Below are 21445 nucleotides of genomic sequence, written 5' to 3'. Positions count from 1 at the left end.
GACAGGAGCCCTGCTGGGAGGAACTTTAGCCAGTTTCATCTGAAGACCAACTTCAGCCACAAGCAGGGGAAGAGACATTTCTTTCAGTGACTATTTCCACCAGAGAAACTGTTTTCTTTCACTTTCATTCACTTAATCATAAACAGGCATTGCACACGCACATACACACACACATATACACACAATAGCACTAATATGTATATGTTATTCCAAAACCTTGGAAAAGGGTTCTTTACGTGTTTATCTAGAGCTTCAAGGGCCAAAATGCTAACTGAATGAACTTTAACTTTTCCTTTGAGGTTTATGATTCTTTTAAATTGAAGGGACATATATCCAGTTTCTTCTGATCAGCCAGAAACCATACTAAAGACTTACTGTTATGGACTGAACAGTGCCCCACCTCAAAGTCTTATGTTGAAGCCCTGACCCCCAGTGTGACTGTATTAGAAGACAGGGCCTTTAAAGAGGTATTTAAGGTAAGAGGAAGAGACACCAGGGAGGAGCCCACACAGAGAAAAGGCCATGTGAGGACACAGGGAGAAGACAGCCATCTACAAGCCAAGGAGAGAGATCTCAGGAGAAACCAACCCTGCTGGTACCTTGATCTTGGACTTCAAGCCTCCCGGACTGTGAGAAAACAAATTTCTGTTGTTTAAGTCACCTCATCAGTGGTATCCGGTTATGGCAGCCCTAGCAAAGTAATACTCTTACCATTCCTTTATTCTCAAGTCACCTCTAGATCCAAAACTCTTTTCTGTGGAGGTAGTTAAAAAAGAAAAGCTAGCAGGGAGGGTATAGCTCAAGCGGTAGAGCACATGCTTAGCATGCACTAGGGCCTGGGTTCCATCCTCAGCACCTCCTCCAAACAGAAATCAAAGAATAAACCTAATACCTCCCCCCTCTTAAAAAGAAAAAAGAAAGAAAAGCTAGAGCTCTTTCTCTCTCCTTTCTGAACAATTCAGCCCCAAAGTCATTCAATTAGATGAAACAAGACAGGCTCAGCAGGGGCAATGCAGGGTGTCAGCGCTCCAGAGGCTGAGGAAGGCACTGTGTGGTGTGCAGAGGGGATGGGGGTCTGGGACACACATGAGGAATAACCAAGCAAGTACACAGGATATTGGGAGTCCAGTTCCACTGGCGGAGAAGGAACTTAGGAATACACATGTACTGGGCAGCAAATAGTGTAAACTGTGTTCATTATGGATGGGCCCTATGGGCTATGAGACCCTTCACAATGTGTCTCCACCTTTTTCTCTCCAACCTCATCCGGTGCCTCACGGAGCTCCAACCACACCGCTTTGGGTGCATTCTGCTCTTTTCAGCCTCAGGACTTTAGCTCAAGTCTTCCCTCTGCCTGGAGCACTCCCACCACCTCCTAAACTGGCCAACCTCTCCTCACCCTCCACTCTCAGCCTAAGAGTCTCTTTCTCTGAGAGCTCTCTGCTACAGTCCCTCCAAACTCTTATACTGAAACTCTAATCCCCAGTGTGATGGTATTAGGAGGTGGGGCCCGTGGGAGGTGTTCAGGTCCTGAGAGCGGAGTTCTCATGAAGGGATCAGCACCTTATTAAAGATACCCCAGACAGCTCCCTCACCCCTTCTTCCACATGAGGGCACAGGGAGAAGATGCCATCTACGAATCAGGAGGCAGGTCCTCGCCAGAGAGCAAATCTGTTGGTGCCTTGAATTTGGACTTCCCAGCCTCAGAACTGTGAGAAATAAGTGTTAAACCACCCAATCTACAACAATCTGCTACTGCAGCCCAAATGAACTAGATGCCTTCCCTGACATCCCAACCTAAGTTATAGACCCCTGTTATTCTCCCTCAGTGCCCCTTTCTCTTCTTAAGACAGTCACTCCATTGGTAGCTATGTTCCATGAATTCATTTGTTTAGTAACCACCTTCCCCATGAGACTCAGAGCCCAGCAGGGGCAGGACCTGGGTCAGCCTTGCCCACCATCCCAGAGCCCAGCGGTGCCTGGCCTCTTGGGGACCCCTGAAATACTCTTGCCAAGCGGGTAATGGAAAGAATGACTTTAAATGAACACAGCAGACGAAGTGACAGCAAACACTCTGCCTACCTCTAAACCTGGACCATCCCTGAGAATCATGCCTTTGGTTATGATAGATGGAGAGGACAGGGATTCAGTTCATTGTTGGCTGCTGGGAGGGTTTTAAACCCACTAAAGGCAGCAGCTTCTCTAGTCAGAAAGTAAGCCTCTGGCACGTAAGTAGTAAGTCACTTGACAGAGGGTGGGAGGAAAGATGGATTTATTCATAAGGACCTTAGAAAGAACAACAGTATAAGAACTACATCTTCTAACTGCTCAGGATTTGGGAAATTCCAAAGTAGCATCACATACAGAAATGGCAGGAAACATCAAAGCTGAGCAGGCTCCTATGTGAGAACTGCTTTGAGAGCTTAACTCAGAGTATTTTGTCTTCAGGGCCACTGCCAACACTTAACCTTCATTGCTCTGTTAGCACAGGGACATCATCGATACTTCTCCCTCCCAAGGAACACCAGGCTACCTTTTCCCAAGAGAAAACAATTTTAAAATTATATGTGAGTGTGGGGTGGGGTTGGGAATTTCAGGTTTCTTACTAAAGATAACACAATACATGGAAAAGGGTAAATTCATATGAGTGTGGAACAGAAAAAGAAAATTAACTTTTGTGGTAAAGAAGGATGCTGATAGACAAAACTGTTCAAAGCACGGTCTAAGAGCTCCATGGGATGGACCACCTCACTCCAGGACAGGATGCATGTTTCACGGTCTTAGAGAGTGGCGGAAAAAATTTCTGGGATGGCAAATAATTGTAGAATGTAACTACATCCAGCTTCAGCCTTGAATTCCAGCCTAATCTGCTAATTGGTGGTGGCTCTGAAAGGCTGAATCAACGAATGCCTCCCTCACATCATTCCTGGCATCTCTGGACCTGTGTGTGGTCAGTGGTCCAGGAGTGTATGTGATCCTGTCACATCTGATCAGCAACACAACATCAGAAACACAAACGAGCCATGTCATTGAGATTAATTGCTAATTTCTGAATATTCACTTTCACTGACAAGGAAGGTTTGTTCCTTCATTCTAATGCCAGACTTTTAAAATCTGACTACTAAAATATTAAATATTGTAATTTTGATAGTAATTTAAAATACTGGTAAATTTTCAGGTTTATTCTCCTATCCTAGAAGTTCATTCTATGACAGAATGAATGGCTCCAGCCTTATACTGATATGTTGATTTACATTCTCACCCATTCAGCCACAATGTGTAATTTCTCCAACATTAATCAGCATGCTGTGACATAATATGCTGATTAGCATCCTTTAAAGCACTCATTTTCATAGGCAACAATGATAAAATGGGAAATGTCAGATTCCTGAAACAAACCCAGAGGTCTGATATAGTCAATTTCCACAAAGGATCCAAACCCAAGAGGAACATTTTTGTCTTCCACCCACACCTGGCCTAAGACCTATGAATTAGAGGGTTTTACTCCTTTATTGTCCTCTACCACCACTCCCCAAACACAGCTTCTTCCCAGATAATAACTTCCCGTTCTCCTTCCCAGCTCAGTAAGAATAAAAGTCCAAGGGCTCTATTCTGATGGTGGGTGTAAAATGTCAAATGATCAAAGATCCCTTTGGAAACACAGGGGACACGTGTCTACAGAGCCACAGACAGTGGACAGTGACTCAGAGCGCAATCAGGTGAGTCATCGTGATACAACTCTAACCCAAACCCCTGCTGAAGCAGCCCACCCCCTTGCCATCACCAAGTCCCGCCACCTCCAGGGAAACGGCATGTCCCAGGCAGACAGTACCTTCTCCCCAAGCTGTTTACACAAATGGTGTCACTTGTTAATCTCCAGCTGTGGCTTGTGATGAGCAAAAACTTATTTATTGAGGTCTGGGCTTTGGGTTAATGCAGAGCTTTAGGTCAGCAGTTCGGAAGAAGACTCCTCTGGTTAACTGATGTACTCTTTCTCTTCTCCAGGGAAGGAAGATGAAGGTAACTTTCCCTCCTGTCTGTCCCTTTTTCCAATTATTTTCTGCCTGGGCTAATTAGAACTTTTTGACAGATTTTTTTTTTCCTAGGGAAATAGTGACAAAATAGAATGATGGTAAAAAAAAAAAAAAAGACAACAGTTTAGAAATATTTGTAATGTTACAGAAAGCAGAAGTCCCCAGAGACTGACTTGCCAGGAGTTAGTCTGTTAGGAGGTGTCGGGAAGTTGGGAGACTTGATAAAAGAGGTGGACCAGATCAGCTTCCCACCCACGGTGAATCAGCCAGCAGCCCACCTACACTACGTTCAGAGATTGTCAAGGAGAAGGGAGCACCACACGCCGTGCGGACTACTGATCAGTTCTGAAGGAAAGATAACACAGGACAGTTTTGGATAAGTAATCTGTGACCAGAAGAGAAATGCTAATAAAGGGAGGAAATAACCCTGTGAAATTCTAGTGTGATACATTACAAAACTGGAAAAAAGAGAAAAATAAAGGTTCAAATTGGTAAGTTTCTGCTTATAATCCCCCTTTTGGAATTTCTGACATCAAAGAGCTTAGAAGGCTTCAACCTGCTAAGGGCCAAGGGGAAAAAGAGGCATTCTATTTCTCACTTGAAATTTCACCCTTACAATCACAGTCACCAAGAAGGGCCAGGCTGGGAGAAGCTCAACTCTCTCACATCTTCCCAGTCTAATAAAAATACACATCAAAGGAATCCATTCTTTTCCATCCTCCTGGACACTACATCTGTTTCAAAGTGTTATGTGAAGGAGAAAAACCTGAGAGTTCTGATCTGAACATCAGTGCAGCCAGTCAGAACCAAGCTACAGAACCATGAACTTCCTCTCTCCACCTTCTGAACTCAGAGCTCAGGCCCCAGGGGCATCCTCAAGGAACATCTGACAGCTCAGTTCGAGTGCGCATCTCCCATAGACAGTATTCTAATGGCCGCAGGAGTTGCGGTCATAAGCATCTCCAGGGAGCCACAAGGTCAGGAAACACCAGCCTCACAACAGACACATCCCACGAGACAAGTTCAAGGAGGAAAGAAAAAAGGCTCCCATGGGAGGCAGTCTCCCCCAGATTCCCTCAAATTCCTAACCAGCAGCTTACCTTGGTACAAGGTGGTTGAGCTTGTAAGAACTGAAGACCTCTTGGATCTTTTCTTCTACTTTTGCCTGGTAAGGATACAGGAGGAGGGAGAGAGAAAACAAATACAGATGAGACCTTTATCAACTTTTTTTTCCAATTACCACAAATGCCTACTGGCTAGATAGAGTCAGCTGGGGTGGTTTTGTACCTCACAACATGACAGGATTGCATTAAGGGGCTCAGCAGGACGACAGGTTTGGGACAAGGACAGGGAAAGAATGCCTCGTGCCACGTTAGCATCACAATCAACGTCTCCAGTAAACTAATCCATAACATCCAAACTGATGGCATTTCTGGATGTTGGCACCGTGGCACCAACTACTCAGGGAGCAGATGAAGACAGATGCTTTTTGCCTGAAAGATCGTTCTTATCTGCTCTATGACTTTGTTTATGTGTTCGTTAACTGGCCATTCACAAATACACAATTAATTTCTGCCAAGGGTGCTACTTCTTAATGTCAGATGTAATGGTTTAAATACAGATTGAACAGCATTAAAATCCCCCGAGGGATTTACAAGAATGTCAATCGTGGAAACACCAAAGAAACAGCACATCTGGTCACTGGACCTGTGTTACACACAGGACTCCACAGTCGCACATAGCAAAGGAGCTCAGAAAGACGGGTCACAAAAGAAACGAGATCACCTGTCTCCTCTGAAGACCACACCACGCTGTGGTCACACAGCACAGCTTCTGTAAGGAAGGGGTATGGGAGGGCGGGAGGGGGCTGGGTCACAGGACACAGGGTTTCACCTTCATGGCCCTCCCTGCTCTTCGCGGTGAGGCAAGTCCCTGTCGAGATTTCAAGGTACATAATAATATCCTCTCTGGGAAATATCAAAAATGCATCATCTACTTTTGAAACACCCACTGAGTTAGAGCTTCCAGTCTCTTTGACAAGTGTGCAAGAATTATCTGTTATGAGAATAGTGATGTGAATCAGCTAAAATGGCAGCCAACCTAAAATTTGTTTATACTTGGTTTTAGGAAATGCTTTGGTATTTGCCTGTGAACATGAGTTTGAGGGATTATCTGGCTAAGAACTTACGATACTTCAAAAAACAGACTGAAGTCACCGTGAGAATTCGACTCAGAAGGAATAAGAAAGTTGTCCCAGATCCCTCACAATTCCTTCTCCATTCCAGACACTGACATGGGACTAATATAAAGCACCAGACTAAATGGAACACAGACTGCGTTTCTTAGTCGTGCCTTTCTCAGCCATACGCTGAAAGGGATTTTTTTAAAAGTACAAGAAACATATGTCAGTAGATCATTTAAATAAAGATCTGCCCCCAAAATACTGTTATAGCTAAGTGAATTGATGAATTCTGAATGAAACAAAACCAGGTGGGAAGAAAACACACTTCCATTGCCCAAACACAAGCTGATTCAATTCCATATGACTTGACAATATTTAAAGGCTAATAATGGATGAGCCTGTTTCCTCCTTAGTATTCTGACTGACACTCAGACCCCAGGAAGAAAAGCTTCCAGCCAAGATCTTCTTAATGAGAAGTCCCGCCTTCAGTTCCCACCTGGGCAACATAAGCAGCCAAGTACTAGGGGAGGAAAATGGAGCTTTATTTCTAAAGTAAGATACCTGACAGAGGAGGGGAGGGTATAGCTTAGTGGTAGAGCGCATGCTTAGCATGCACAAGGTCACGGGTTCAGTCCTCAGTACCTCCATCCAAAAAAATAATAATAATAATAAATAAGTAAACCTAATTATCTCCGCCCCCCCCCAAAAAACAAACAAAACAAACAAAAGATATCTGACAGAGATACAGACATGTCACACTGCAAAGTGGAAAATGCTTAATCTACTCCCAACACGGTGGCACTTCTCTTTGGATTTCTTAACCACTCTTCTTCAGAATGAACAAGTGATATTCCAGTGCCATTAGTAACTCACTGACTCACATCTGAAAACACAAGCTATGAATCCTAATAGATACCTGAGTATTACAGGTCAGCTGTTCATAATAACGGACAAATAACTTTATTTCCTCTTAAGTATCAGTATGTTTTTCTAATAGCTTTATTGAGGTATAATTCACACACCGTTCAATTCACCCATTTAAACTGTAGGATTCAGTGCCTTTAGCGTCTTCACAGAGTTGTGCATCTATCACCACAATTCTGCAAGATTTTCACTACCCTGAAAAGAAACCCTGAACCTCTTAGCAATCACCCCCAATCCTCCCAGCCCCTGTCAACCCCTCATCTACTTTCTCTCACTGTAGATTTGGCTATTCTGAATATTTCATATAAATGGAATCACACAATGTATAGTCCTTCAGGACTGGCTTCTCTCACTTAGCATGTTTTCAAGCTTCGATGTTGTGGCATATACCAGCACCTCATTTCTTTTTATTGCCAAGTAATATTCCATTATATGGCTATATCCCATATTATCAGTTGATGGGCATTTAGGTTGTTTCTGCTTTTAGGCTATTATGAATAATGCTGATACGGATGTTCCAAGGTTTTGGATGGACATACGTTCTCATTTCTACCTAGGTATAGGTATATACCTAGGAGTAGAATTGCTGGATCATATGAAAACTATGTTTAATCATTTGAGGAATCACCAGGCTGTTTTCCAAAGCATTTTACATTCCCATCAGCAGTATATGAGGGTTCCAATTTCTTCATATCCCCACTGACATGCTATTACCTGTGCTTTTTTTTTTAATCACAGCAGTCTTAGTGTGTGTGAAGCAGTATCTCATTGTAGTTTTGATTGCCTTTTCCTGATGGCTAATGATGTTGAACACCTTTTAACAGGCTTATTGGCCATTTATACATATTCTTTGGAGAAATATCTCTTTTGTTCATTATTTAAATTGGATTATTTGCCCTTTTATTAATGAATTGTAATAAGCCCTTATATATTCTAGATACAAGTTCCTTACACTCCCACTCTGTGGGTTGTGTTTAGGAACTGGTGTATTTTTTAACAGAAGATCACCTCAGCACCTCAGATCACCTCAGCGTATGATTTTTAGAGAACAACTTTTAAAATAATACTTAGTAATAAGCCTGCAATTTTTTTCACAAATAGTAATGGATTAATACAGAAATTAAAAAGCAATCATCTAGGGGTGAAAAAATCAAAGTAAATGCAACATCCTTTTTTGTCTCCCCTTCTTTGCATATAGCCTGCCAGCATTATATAAAATCTGAGTAAATTTGTTACTGGGAAGATGCGAGCATTCTTTGAATGTTCTGATTTGCACAGCAGAAGGAAAGGAAAAAGGCTAGTTGTAAATAAGAGTTGACATAGCTGTCCTGACACGGCTATCCTTAGAAAGGTCTGAAAGGCAGACCCTGGCTGGAGTCTGGGAGCCTGGATCCTGGGTGGGTTCCCACCATTCCCAGAACTTACAAGAGTGGCTCACTGAGCCTAAATTGTTGTCGACTATAAAAAATGCACTGCCTCAAAGTTGAGAGTTATGTTTTATTCAGCGGCTATTTCTCAGGACGTAAACCTGGGATAACAGACTCTCAGATCCAAAGATGCAGGGTAAGAGTCAGGATACACAGGAATTCTGTAACAAAGACCAGGTAGTCAGAACATCAAAAGATTACTGTCAATTAAAGAAAGCCAGATGTCTCAATTTAAGGAATTTAGCACTTTCCTTTGTATGGAAAGATGCAAAAGTCTGGGCTCAATGAAATCATTCCTTTGATAGCATCTAGCTATCTAGGGCCAGTATCCTGTTCTTTCCCATCCTGAGTTCCCTCAGGGTGCACTGTCAGGGGTATCTGCAGAGGCCGGGCAGTCTGCTTGTCTCCACCCTGAGTTCCCGCTGGCTCACATGTGGGATAGTGGCTGATGACTTGATGGCTGTGGCATCCTTTGTTTACTGATATGGCCGGCAATATTTTTCACTCACACTGTATAAAAAATGTGGTTTATGCTGAATAGCTGTCATCCTTCTGGGAGTCTGGAATTTTGAGACACTCTAGAAAGAAGATGCCTACGTGGCCAGCCCCAGTAAAAGTCACCAGCACCAAGTCTCTAATGAGCTTCCTTCATTAGCTTTGCGTGCATTGTCACAACTTGATGCAGGAGAAATTAAACACATCCTGTGTGAGTCCACTGGGCGAGGACTCTTGAAAGCTTGTGCCTGGTTTCCTCCAGACTTCATCCCATGAGCCTGTTCCCTTTGCTGACTTTGTTTTGTAGCCTTTTGCTGTAATAAATCATAACCATGAGTACGACTATATGCTGAGTTCTCCGAATCCTTGTGTAAGCAGATAAGGTAGGGGATCCCTAGAGGAAGAAAACCAGACATGCCTTTCTTGCCATAAGAGAAGCCATTTTTAGCCTAAGCCATTTTCTGTTCTAGGCCTGGCCACAAAGCTTGCTCTGGAACAGGTCTCAGTAATCAATGATCTTAAGGAAACAAAAGAATGCAGAAACAAAGGGCTGTTATTAGGCAAGAGAAGTAACAATAGCAAAGATAATATGTCAGTTACAAAGACTCCCAGTTCTCTTCTAATGGTAAAGATAAGCCTGAAGCACTCAACCACCAGATCAACTGGAACCTGACTGATGATGTCGACCTTTTCTGACCCTGAAGCATGGACTTCGTCACCGCCCAAGTCCCTTCATGAATATGCATTTACCTTTAGCTTAAAACTTCCCCAATTTTGCTGTTTGGAGAGATATTGCTTTAGGAAAAATCTCCTGTGTTCTCCTTATTTGCTGCAAGTAATAAATCGTTCCTTTTCCTAATCTTTGGCTTGGTTGTATTGAGAAGGAAAAGGTTGGTCTGGGCCAAGACAGGGCTGGGCTAACTCATGAATTTTAAGTTAACTCATGAATTTTAAGTTTCACCTTGCTAGGCCGGTTTCGGGTTACAGCAAGCAACCCTTTGTTTCTGCCTAGCTGTACTCACACTATTGGTTGATGGACCCCGAGATTGTAAGCAACCCTATAAAACTTCCTGGAGGCACTCAGAGATCCGGAGCGATAGCCCCTCTAAGCCCACCAGCATAATAAGCCTGAGTACTCCAACCCTCCGAGTGGTGGTTGTTTCTTGGCTGGCCTGCCACTTCTGTAACATTTCTTTTTAGCTTGACACCCAACAAGAGGCGAACCCAGTTTTTGGGTAAGGCTACAAGTGAATCAGCAATCCTAGGGTGGTCTTGGGGATCTCCAAAACACTAGCAGAATTAGAAATTTAGCCTTTGGGATGGAATTAAGAGGAGTCACAAATTGCATAAAACAAGATCTATATAATTAAATTTCTTTTTAAAATTTTATCAAAATTCTCACTTTAAATATAGGAGAACTGAGAGTAACTATTAAAAAACAAAGTTACCTAAGTCACGAAGAACTCTAACATTACATAGCTCTCAAATCAGAACTGGAAGAAGGAAGGAAGGAAGGGAAGGATTAGCTTCCACACAGGGATGTTAAAGCATGTCCACTTTCTCTAGCCTTTCATTTTGTCTTGAATTTCCATGTTTCCTTTCCATCCCAAAGGAATGGAGTACTCTATGCTAGTTAACCTCTCTTTTCTGCGTGAGAGCCCCCACAGCCAAGGCAGCTACCAACTGGGTATAACACAAAGGGTGATTAACAGCCCCATAACAACAGATAATTTTCTCTTGCATAAATAGCAAAACGCCCATAGGTTCATTTCCCTTGAGCACAAAGCACACAGTTTGTGACCCTGTTAATGAAAGTGATAGGGCTCTCTTGGGAGGAGGTTAACATTCTAAAGCATCTGATTTGTTTCGGAAACACTGCTACATGAAATGCTACAAAAAGGGCCACCAGGATTAGTCACTAGAAAATTTAGTCCCAGGGGATTAGCTCTTCAAAAATTTTAAACAGACTGAAAGAAAGGAACTTTGGCTCCTGATTCAAAAAACACATAAAAAGATATAAAAAGGATCTTGGCAAAATTGGGGAAATTTAAAAGTAAACTGGATATTAGACATTATAGAATCATTTCTAATTTTCTTAGCTAGGATGCTACTGTCCTTATGTAGAAGAACATTATTCTTAAGAGATGCATGCTTTATTATTTAGGGGTGAAGTGTCATAATGTCTTCATCTGACCTTCAAGGATTCAAAAAAAAAATACTCATATACATATATACACGTGTGTACACACACCCACACACTTAAACACACACACTCCCCAAAGGAAAAGTTGGGTCTAGTTGGATGATCCATTGCATTATCTCCACCTCTGTCCTTACCTAGACTATCTCACAACTCTGTAGAGGCAGAAATTAATTTGCAGAAAACTGATAGTAATGCAAATAATTTCTGTCCACAGAAATGCAAATTGTATCTAGTAGAATTGCAATCAATTATTACCCTACGGATATTGCCAGTTTCGCATCTATCTGCAAATTTATTTCAGCATTCCTTCTCTGACTATAAACGTGTCGTATGTTAAGGTGTCATCTGAACTAGTTGTAATATCTTACGGGGTCCGTAAGTCAAACAAAATCTTTGACATGTGTTCATTTTATATTTGTATGATCATGATTTTGTTCTCTTTTAAAATTTAGCCATTAACAGTTTATATGGAGGGGATGGGGAATTAAGTGGAGGGTAAATAGATACTGTCAATTTTTCTGTATATTTGAAATTTTTTCTAATAAAAAGTTAGAGAAAATTATTAAGAATCAAAACACTAATACCAAGATTCTACCACAATTATTTTTGAAAAGTCACATACATCTGCACACACACATACACAATGCATTTATACATACAGTAGCTAGATAAATGTTTAAACTAATTAGAAAGTGTTTCTGTCAATTTAAAAGCAAATACTCTACAATGAGACACTGACAGAAATTCTCCTTGACCAAACTTTAGTCAGGGTCCTCTGAATCCTCTATCCAACTAGGCCTTGACTTTTCTGTGTCCATCTTTGTATCACCCAGTTTTAGTAAGAATCCTGCTAAATTGGCTTAGCCAGAATCCCCTATTCTCACTATCTGATTAGGTTTTTCATCCTTCACCATCCCTCAGTGATGTCTGATCACTTTGGCCTGCCTTCAGGAGGAATCCTGTTAAATAAGCCAGAATCCCCTCTTACCTCTGAGGATTCCTCTTAGTAATTTACCATCATCCAATCCCCCTACCTTGGTCCTTGGCTATAAAGTCCCACTTTTCCTTGTTGTATTCAGAGTTAAGCCAAGTGTCTCTCCCCTACTACTAAACCCCATCATAACAGTCCTCCCTGAGTCAAATCTTCCTTTAATAATTTTTTCCTTAACAAACCCCTCCACACCCACCAGCAGAATGACTCAAGCTGGAAAGAGGAACAACACCAAACACTGGCAAGGATGCAGAGGAACCAGAGCTCACACACATGGCTGGTGAGAGTGCGGCACGTACGGCCACTCGGGAAAAGGCCAGTGGCTTCACATGAAACTAAATGTACACCTACCCTATGATCCAACAATTCCACTCCTAGCTTTTTACCCATGAAAACACATCATCATAAAAAGGCTGCTGCAAGAATGTGTAGAGCAGCATTATTCATTATATCCAAAATCTGGCAACAGCTCAGCTGTCCACCAATATGAGAATGGATTAAAAAAAGAAAACAGTAATAGCAACCAATATTATGTTCAGAGAAATACTACTCAGCAATAAAAAGGGACACAAAATTACACACAGAACAACATGGATGGACCTCATAAACATGCTGAGTGAAAGATGCCGTATATGAAAAAATACATATTATATTACTCTATTTAGATGACAGTCTCAAAGAGGCAAACTAATCTATTTTAACAAATCAGAAAATTAGTTGCCTCTAGGCATGGGGAGTGGGAGTCAGGATTCACTAGGAAGGAACACGAGGGAACTTTCTGAAGCAATGGTGATACATCTCGATAAAGGTTTGGGTCACACAGATGTGTGTACTTGCCAAATCTCAGTGAATATGACTATACACTTAAGATACACAAATTTTAATGTGTGTAAATTTTACCTCAAAAGAAAAAAAGAACTGTAAATAGATTTGGAACTCTAGCTAAAGTGTCTAGGGAGAAGTGTATGGACGTCTACAATTTGCTGGGAAATTCATTAAGAAAAGCTGGATAGAAGGATGAAAAGATGAATCAACATGTGATAAACCAAGTAAAATAAAATGTTAACAGAAGAATCTAGGTGGTGAGGATACTGGTGTTCACTGTAAAAGTCTTGAAATCGTTCATAATAAATTACTAGAAAAAACCCAAAATTCTTTATTATTACTGTGAGAGTTTAAAAAATATTTTCTCAGTAATACTTCCTCATCTTTCCCTATGTTTGGGGTGTCTGGAATACATCCCTACGCAAAGACTGCTGCCCCTGAGGAGTTTGTTTTGTGCCCACAGGACTTGAACAAAAGCTAGTTTTCAAGAAGAGAGACACTTCCCTTCAGAGCAAGTAGCTCAGAGGTAGTTTACTTGCAACCAAGCTGAACTTGTTAAAAATATGAACTCTCGGGTCACAGACTCATAGAATCAGAAACTACTGGGATGGGGCCCACCTTACTATTTTTAACTAGTCCTCCAGAGGATTCTGATACATGCTAATGCTTAACAGACCAAAGGGTTTTGTGTTTTTTTGTTTTTGTTTTTTTTTCTTGGTCACTGTGGTGGTAATGGTCACTGCGGATTTCAGCTCAGAGGCTGATGCTTGAGTTTGACTTCAAATAGGACTTTCTTAGTTTATAATTATTGTTTTTTTTAACCTGCTCACCACACTTTTCTTCTTTTTAACTAGTGAAGGATAAATAAAAGTGAGAAGGTAACACATTTCTCTGAAAAAATAACCTAATACTTTGAGTTCAAGATGCAGCGGAAGGTCAGAGTTAACCTAGTCTCCTTAACCAGCTGGCGTTCCTCTCTATCAAGGCTGAGCTCCTTTATGAATCCTTTATGAACTGCGGGTTCTCAACCTTGGCTGCTTATTAGAGTTACCTGAGGAGCTTTAAAAAATACTGATGCTTGGGTCCCAACCCCAAAGGTTCTACTTTAGTTGGTCTGGGGCACAACCTAGGAGTGGGAGAGATAAAAAGTTCCCCTGGTGGCTCTAATGGTCAGCCAGGTTTGAGAACCACCGCCCTCACTGTCAATGCCTTTTTAAAAACCATGTTTTAACAACAGATGTTCCAGAAGCAATGATGGAAAACTAAGTTTAAATCATAAACCAAAATGAACACTAGAAAGAGGTCCCCAATGGCCTACAGATCCACCATTTATGTCATCAGCAGTAACCCCGACTCATTCAAAGGACAAATGCTTATTATAACTATGCTATAATATTCAGGAATCCCCCACTAGTAGCATTTTTCATTAAAGAATTCCTAACAGCCCATGCATATTTGAAAACTTGGTATAAGGCAGAGACAGGAAAACCCAGTATCAAAGGGAAAAACACGGACCACAGCAAATGTTGCTGGTAGAAAAATTACCTGCATACATCACACCCTAAAAATAAATAAGTAAATTGCAGGCTGATTAAACTTGAACATGAAAAATGTGAGTCAAGTCATTAAAATAGCATATAGGAGAAATGTCTTTATATACCTGGGATTGAGAAAGATTTCTTCAAAAGCCCTAACTGTAAGGAAGAAGACAAATAAGAACACAAACATAAACAAGGTTAAAGGCAAACAAGAGCCTAGGGGAAGATACTTGGAACACATGTAAAAGACACTTTTTTCCCCAAATTAAGACCACTGACAATAACAAGTCTTGGAGTGTGAGCAAAACAGAACTCCAGTACAACACTAATTATTGCTTAAAATTAGAGCCCCTGGGGAGGGCAACATGGTAGCAGGCAGAGAACCTACAACCCAGCAGTCCTAACTCTCCAGGAGAGATGCACCTAGAGAAACTCTTGCCTGCCGTCCCAAGCCTCTTTGATGTATGACGTAACTGTTAGTCCTAACAGTACACCACTCACTTTCTCCAGCCATGAGGCAACTCATGGCAAGAGGGGAACACAGAAGTTAAGTCTACTAGTTTGTCGGAAGTTTACCCTTGCTTCTGACAGGGCACAAGCTAGGTGTTTCTACGTGCAGAATGGTTTTGAGTTTGCTGAAGTCAAATTACACATGTTGAGGCCTACTAGAATATGCAATCCTAAAATATGCCTCTTTGGCATATAGATTATTTTGAGTGAAGGGCCACTGATAACCAGGAGATGAAGGAAAAGCTCTAAAATCAGGACCTAAGTTTCCTTCTGTAAAGACGTCTCCCTCTCTGTACCAGGAAGTAGAGGACTTTTGACAACTGAGATCAATGGAGAAGACCCTGACTTAAAGCCGAATAACAAACCTTACTAAACAACTCTTGTTTACCATACTTTCCCGGACCTTTCCCATAAATTGTCTCCCCAACCCAGAAGCCCAAAACCCCTTTCCTTCATTTTAGCCTAAGATGATACATAAACCCAAGTTTTAACTACCCCTTTGGGTGACTCATCAATGGGTGTTCCCATGTGTACCAAGGCAACGCACATGTTAATAAATGTGTTCATTTTTCTCTTGGTAATCTGTCTTCCGTCAGTCTAATTTACAGGACCCCAGCTGGAGAACCTAAAATGGGTAGAGGAAAGGTCTTTCCCTCCCTTACTATATATTTACATGGATATATATGCATATGTACCTTTATATAATATAAACTAATAAATATACATTAGTGTGTGTGTTGTCTATGTAAATGATACAAATTAATATGTATATTAGTTCGTGGTTTTCAACGATGGAGAGGTTGTCTTAGAATCTAGGGGCCAGGATGAAGTGACTGAACTCAACTCTCTAAGACTTAGGTACCATGGCAATAAATAAACAGAAATCTAACCATCTGCCTGCATTCTTGACAGCTTTGTTTAAAAGATGTCTCGGGAATTTTTCTAGAAATTCAATCAGAAGCACAGAATGATTTCCATTCATAGCTGAGTGGTGGAAAAAAAAAAACTAGTGCATTTGGTACTTACTCTCCCTTTCACAGCTTCTATATAAAGCCAATCTCATGATGTACCAACTTTCATATCATGGACCATCACTTCCCTTCTCCCTACATCTCCTCCTCTCCCAGAGGAGGACCTTTCCAGAAAGCAGATTTGCTGCCTGGGACTCATGCTTATGCCGAAGATGCAGTAAAAGAATCATTAATCGATTAAATGTAAGACAAGGATTCTTCCTAAAAGAAAAAAAAAATTATCCCTCTGAAAAAGCAAGTCACTTTATAAGAAATCCTTACAAAGTAACTCTTGTTGTGGGGAGTTCCTTTCAATTCTTTATTTTGAATACAAAATACCAGCTGGAGTTGACACATTAGCCTAAAACAACCTCAGTCAAGGTCTGGTTTTGGCTACTTAACAGAGGTCAGCTGATGGTATCAAGGAATTATTAAATCTGTTTAATAATTGTTAATAATTACTCCTGGGGATATGAACTTACACTTCCATGGGTAAACTGCCACTGTAAACCCTTTTAAAGATCACTTTAGGGGTACTTAGCACTTCAGCACTTTAGTGGCAGAGTGCGTGCTTAGCAAGCACAAGGTCCTGGGTTCAATCCCCAGTACCTCCATTAAAATAAACAAATAAATAAATATCATTTTAAAAGTTAATAAAATGGTTAAATTGCGCTAATCAAAGACATGCACCAACTAGACACATTGTAAAAGAATTCTATTGTAACCTGTGATAAAATCCTCAATGACAGTACCTTACCCATGCTCAAAAGGAATGCATCTCAAAAAACTGAAAGTGTGGTCTAGAAGAACATTTGCTGATCCAGAATATCACTCCAGGGATGATAAAAACACAAAGGTCAAAGATGAATGGGAAGAGTTTGAAGAAAAATGCTTTATGAATATGAGGAAGAGGAAAAGCAATGTTTCTAAATTAGTGTGATTTTATAGTGTGTGATTTTAAATAGGTATAGGCATCTAAATTTTTTGTATACATATGTATATTTTATTGAAATACAGTCAGTTAACAATGTTGTGTCAATTTCTGGTGTACAGCACAATACTTCAGTTATATAGGAACATACATACATTCGTTTTCATATTCTTTTTCACTGTAAGTTACTGCAAGATATTGAATATGGTTCCCTGCACTATACAACAGCATAAACATGTTGTTTATCTATCTATTCTATATATATTAGTTAGTATCTACAAATCTCTAATTCCCAATTTATCCCCTCTCACCCCACTCCCCACCTAGTAACCACAAATTTGTTCTCTATGTCTGAGAGTGTTTCTGTTTTAGGAACCTAAATTTAAAACATAAATTTTGCAAGTAGGCATTTGATTTGTTTACCTACGTGCCTATACCTAAAAGTACATGTATTGATCAAAAACACTTTGGGGGACTTTTTTAAGGAAAACGGGGAAATTTTGATACTTGCATCTGCCTTACAGTTAGGCAACACGGTATATGCTGAATTTCAATACAATAAAATTGATTCACATAGCTAGTCTACTGGCCACTTAACAAACAGAGCTCTGGCCCCTTCTGTCAGAAGCTAAAACACTGGTTAGTTTGACCATAATTAGGAACTTGTCCTGCCTTTGTTCAGTAATCTTTCAGAGACTAAAACTTGAAACAAATCAAGAGGAGGAGTTCAGGATTCATTCCTGGATCCCCAATGTTCCCTCCTTCAGGATCTGTCTTTTCTTTTCTTTTCTTTTCTTTTTTTTTTCTCCTTCAGGATCTGCAGTGGTGCAATGCCCATCACTTGAAGCCAGCTCCTCAGCCTGGTTTTTCATCTGGTCCCACTCCCCCACCCCCCACCCCCTTCAGCCTCCCCCTCATCCAGCTGACCTAATTCCCTACCACAGCCAATCTGATAAATCCTCACTCCTAACGGCTCCTCCCACTGGAATGGCTGCCCCCTCAGCTCCATCCTTTACAGCCCAACCCCAGTCCCACATCCTCCATGAAGCTGCCCTGACTGCCTCAACCCACAACAGATGGGCTTCCACTCCCTGAAACCCTCGTGTAGCCCAGTCATAGCTGAGCACTCCACTACATGCTCTCATTAAGTCCTGCTGTGATTTTGAAGGAGAATTAATAAAAGGCTGCACTTAGGCTAACAGATTGGTTGTTCTTATGCTTGCCCTTAAAACAGTCAACTGACCTGACTAACCAGTTGCCACTCACAGTTTCAGGCCCATTGTTAAAACTAAAGCTATTGATCTTACTGTTTCTACTTTATTCCAGTAATTGAAAGCTATAATCATGCTTGGTCTCTGAGTCATCTCCAGGGAGAAGGTCACAGGATTTTAACCTTACAAAATAGCCTGAATTACCAAGGAGACCACACCTTGGATGCTTATAAGATAAAGAGATGGAAAGAGTGACAACCACTGGCCTCTATAGAACTGGTTGCCTGGAGGCATCATGACCCCATTCTAAGTCTTCTGATGAGAAAATGATTCTGTTGCTTTGAGCTATGGCTATATAACCACCACCCCCGCCCCATCCCCAAGGCGGGCTCACAATTTTGAAGGCTGTGAGTCCCTTTTGCCCAGCAAAGCAATAAAATTGCCTCTTTTCTTCTAAACTCCAAGACCTTGTCTCTGGGTTATTTGGCTGGTCAGGGACAGGGGTGATCTTTTGGCAACAATTGCTTCAGGCATATCCTTTTTTTTTTCCCTCTAAAAGAAAAGAATTTTGAGGGCAGGGACTAAGACTAATAATTTCTAGACTCCCCTCAGAGTTGACCGTGGTCACTTGACTGAATATTGTCTAATGGCACGCCATTTCAGGTGGAGAACGCTTTTGCTCCTGTTCAAAGACAATCTAAAAGAAAAACAGGAGTAGTGGGGGGAGAGTATAGCTCAAGTGGTAGAGTACATGCTTAGCATGCACAAGGTCCTGGGTTCAATCCCCAGCAACTCCTCTAAAAATAAATAAGTAAATAAACTAAATTACCTCCCCTCCCAGAAAAAGACACCAAAAAGAAAAACAGGAGTAGTATCTCCATTAACAACGGTTTTTGGCAAGCCTGCCAACTCTGAGACTGTAACAATATTACCCTACTGGCCTGAATCACAGAGCATCGGTCATGGGGTAACCGCAGGTGGCACCAAAATATGAAGACAACCACTAATAACACAACTACATCTCACTTTCTGAAGTCATAGAAGATTCTCCGAGCATCAAATCTATCAGCCTGTCAAGAAACAAAAAAGCTTGTCAAGGTCAAAACCTTCAAAAGATACCTGGATTCTCACCACTCCTCATTACCTCCAGTACCACAGCCCGGAGCTGAGCTGTCATTAGTCACCTGCAGTACTGCAATAGCCTCCTAACTGCGTCCCTGCGCCCACACTGGCCTCCCCACAGTCTGCTCTCGCTGGTGACCTAAATGAGCTCAGCAGATTGGGTCAAAACCCTCCAATCATGGATCAGTAGTAGGAAACAGATGATACATTCAAAGTGGGTGATTTGAGGAAAGTTCATAGCACAGGGGCTAGCAACAAAGGGGTACTTCATCCCCTCCAAGACCTGAAGGTATGAAGAGGAATAGAGAGCGACACGCAGAGCTCCATGGAGAAGGCACCTGAAGGAGAGGTGGTGACTCTGAGCCTAGAGACAGTCCAGCCCACACAATCCTGCAGGAAGGGAATACAGACGCCAATCTCATTCTTCTCCCTCACTCTCACCCACCCCCTTATCAGTACTCCACGTGGCCAAATGCAACCAGAAAGCCAGGGAGCCTGTCAGTGCAGGTCCACCTCCTAGGCCACATCCACAGAGCAGGGTAGGCAAGGGTAGAGTGAGTCCAAGGAAGTAAATGGAAGCTAACCAGCCAAATGGCTTCCCTTCTCAGTCAGGGCATCTGAAAGTACCTGATTCAACCTTATGTCCTCTTCTGTCTGCTAACCTCTCAACTCACAGTGGCACTTCACTCACCAGGCACAGCCCTGCCTCAGGCTCTTTGTAGTTGCTGCTTTCTCTGCACAGAACACTTTTCCCCCAGACACGCACATGGCTTGTTCCCTCACCTACTTCAGGTCTCAGCCAACACACCAGCAGAGGCTTCCATTGCCACCATATATGAAAACCTCCCCTCCTCCCACCCTACCCATCCCTAGCACACTCAATCTCCGTTATCTTGCTTTATTTTCCTCCACAGCACTTCTCTCTAACAGAGAGAGAGAGAGAGAGAGAGAGAGAGAGAGGGAGAGAGAGATTTTTCCCTTTTTTAACTGACTGCCTCCCTAGCCTAGAACAAAAGTTTCATAAAGGCATCGACTTGGCCTTTTTGTTCACTCCCTTATGCCCAGCAGCTAGAACAGTGTCTGATACATAGTAGGCACTCAAACATCTGTTGGATAAATGAAAATGAATGAGTGGAACAGAAGAACCCATAGCTAAGGATTCTTTCCACTGTTTAGAGGTTTAACTCCTATTGTCAAATCATTGTTAAACAAATTAATAAACAGTCTCCTGATAATAAGATAGGAAGCAAGTGACAAGCATTTGTTTTTATTGGCAATGGCACAAAATTGAGCTCTGTCACCAAATCCCTGTGAATAAATGGAATCTTCAAGCATAATCAAAGGAATAACAGTAGTGTCTTCTGTAAACAACTGCTCCTAGCAAGGTTGTTTTTTCTTATGAATATATCAACATTAACCTATGAAACTAGAACTTATCTAAGCCTCAGTCTTCTCATTTGCAAAATGCGTAAGGATTTAATAATACAGTGTATGGAGAGCATTTATTGGGTACAGGGCCAATAAATGGACACTGTAATGATTATTAAAACATTGAGGAAGGTGGGTATAGCTTAGTGGTAGAGTACATGCTTAGCAATCCCCAATTCAATCCCCAGTACCTCCCTTAACACAATAATAATAAAGCATAAAACATTGAGGCAGCCATGAGAATAAGATACTACATTATCTTCCTATGATCTGGAACTGTTTATCCTAGAGTTTTAGAATGTGAGCTGGAATAACAACATGAGAAAGGAACAGAAGATGCTCTACTATCTACCAGACAGTTGGGCCTAGATCTGAAAGACACCTACGGTACCAATGTTCCATATCAGAACCTAATTCCCACACCTGGCCCAGACCTTGGCCAACCGTCTTGCAGACCAGTACCTTGTTGCACCCATTTCTGCATCACTCATTCTGCCTAGGCACTCAGAGTACCAGTGCTGCTGTTTCCCTGGTAGGAAATAAGCAGGGGCACGCTACTGAAAAAAAGTCGTGTAGGAAAAAGAGAAAGAGCAGATCAGTAAAGCTCCTGATAA

General features: G+C 41.6%; 1 protein-coding gene across 1 annotated transcript in view; it reads right to left on the bottom strand.

Annotated features, from left to right (window-relative positions):
* Window positions 1-21445, bottom strand: part of FNTB (farnesyltransferase, CAAX box, subunit beta) — a 65078-nt gene that overhangs the window by 41841 nt on the left and 1792 nt on the right. The window contains exon 2 of the mRNA XM_006206964.3: window positions 5135-5199. Within this exon, the coding sequence (XP_006207026.1) occupies window positions 5135-5199 (65 nt within the window). The remainder of the gene's footprint in view (window positions 1-5134; window positions 5200-21445) is intronic.

The sequence above is a fragment of the Vicugna pacos genome, chromosome 6, assembly GCF_048564905.1.
Source record: "Vicugna pacos chromosome 6, VicPac4, whole genome shotgun sequence".
Classification (NCBI taxonomy): domain Eukaryota; kingdom Metazoa; phylum Chordata; class Mammalia; order Artiodactyla; family Camelidae; genus Vicugna; species Vicugna pacos.
Note: the sequence above shows the minus strand (reverse complement) of the source record. Positions and strands in the feature narration are given on the sequence as shown.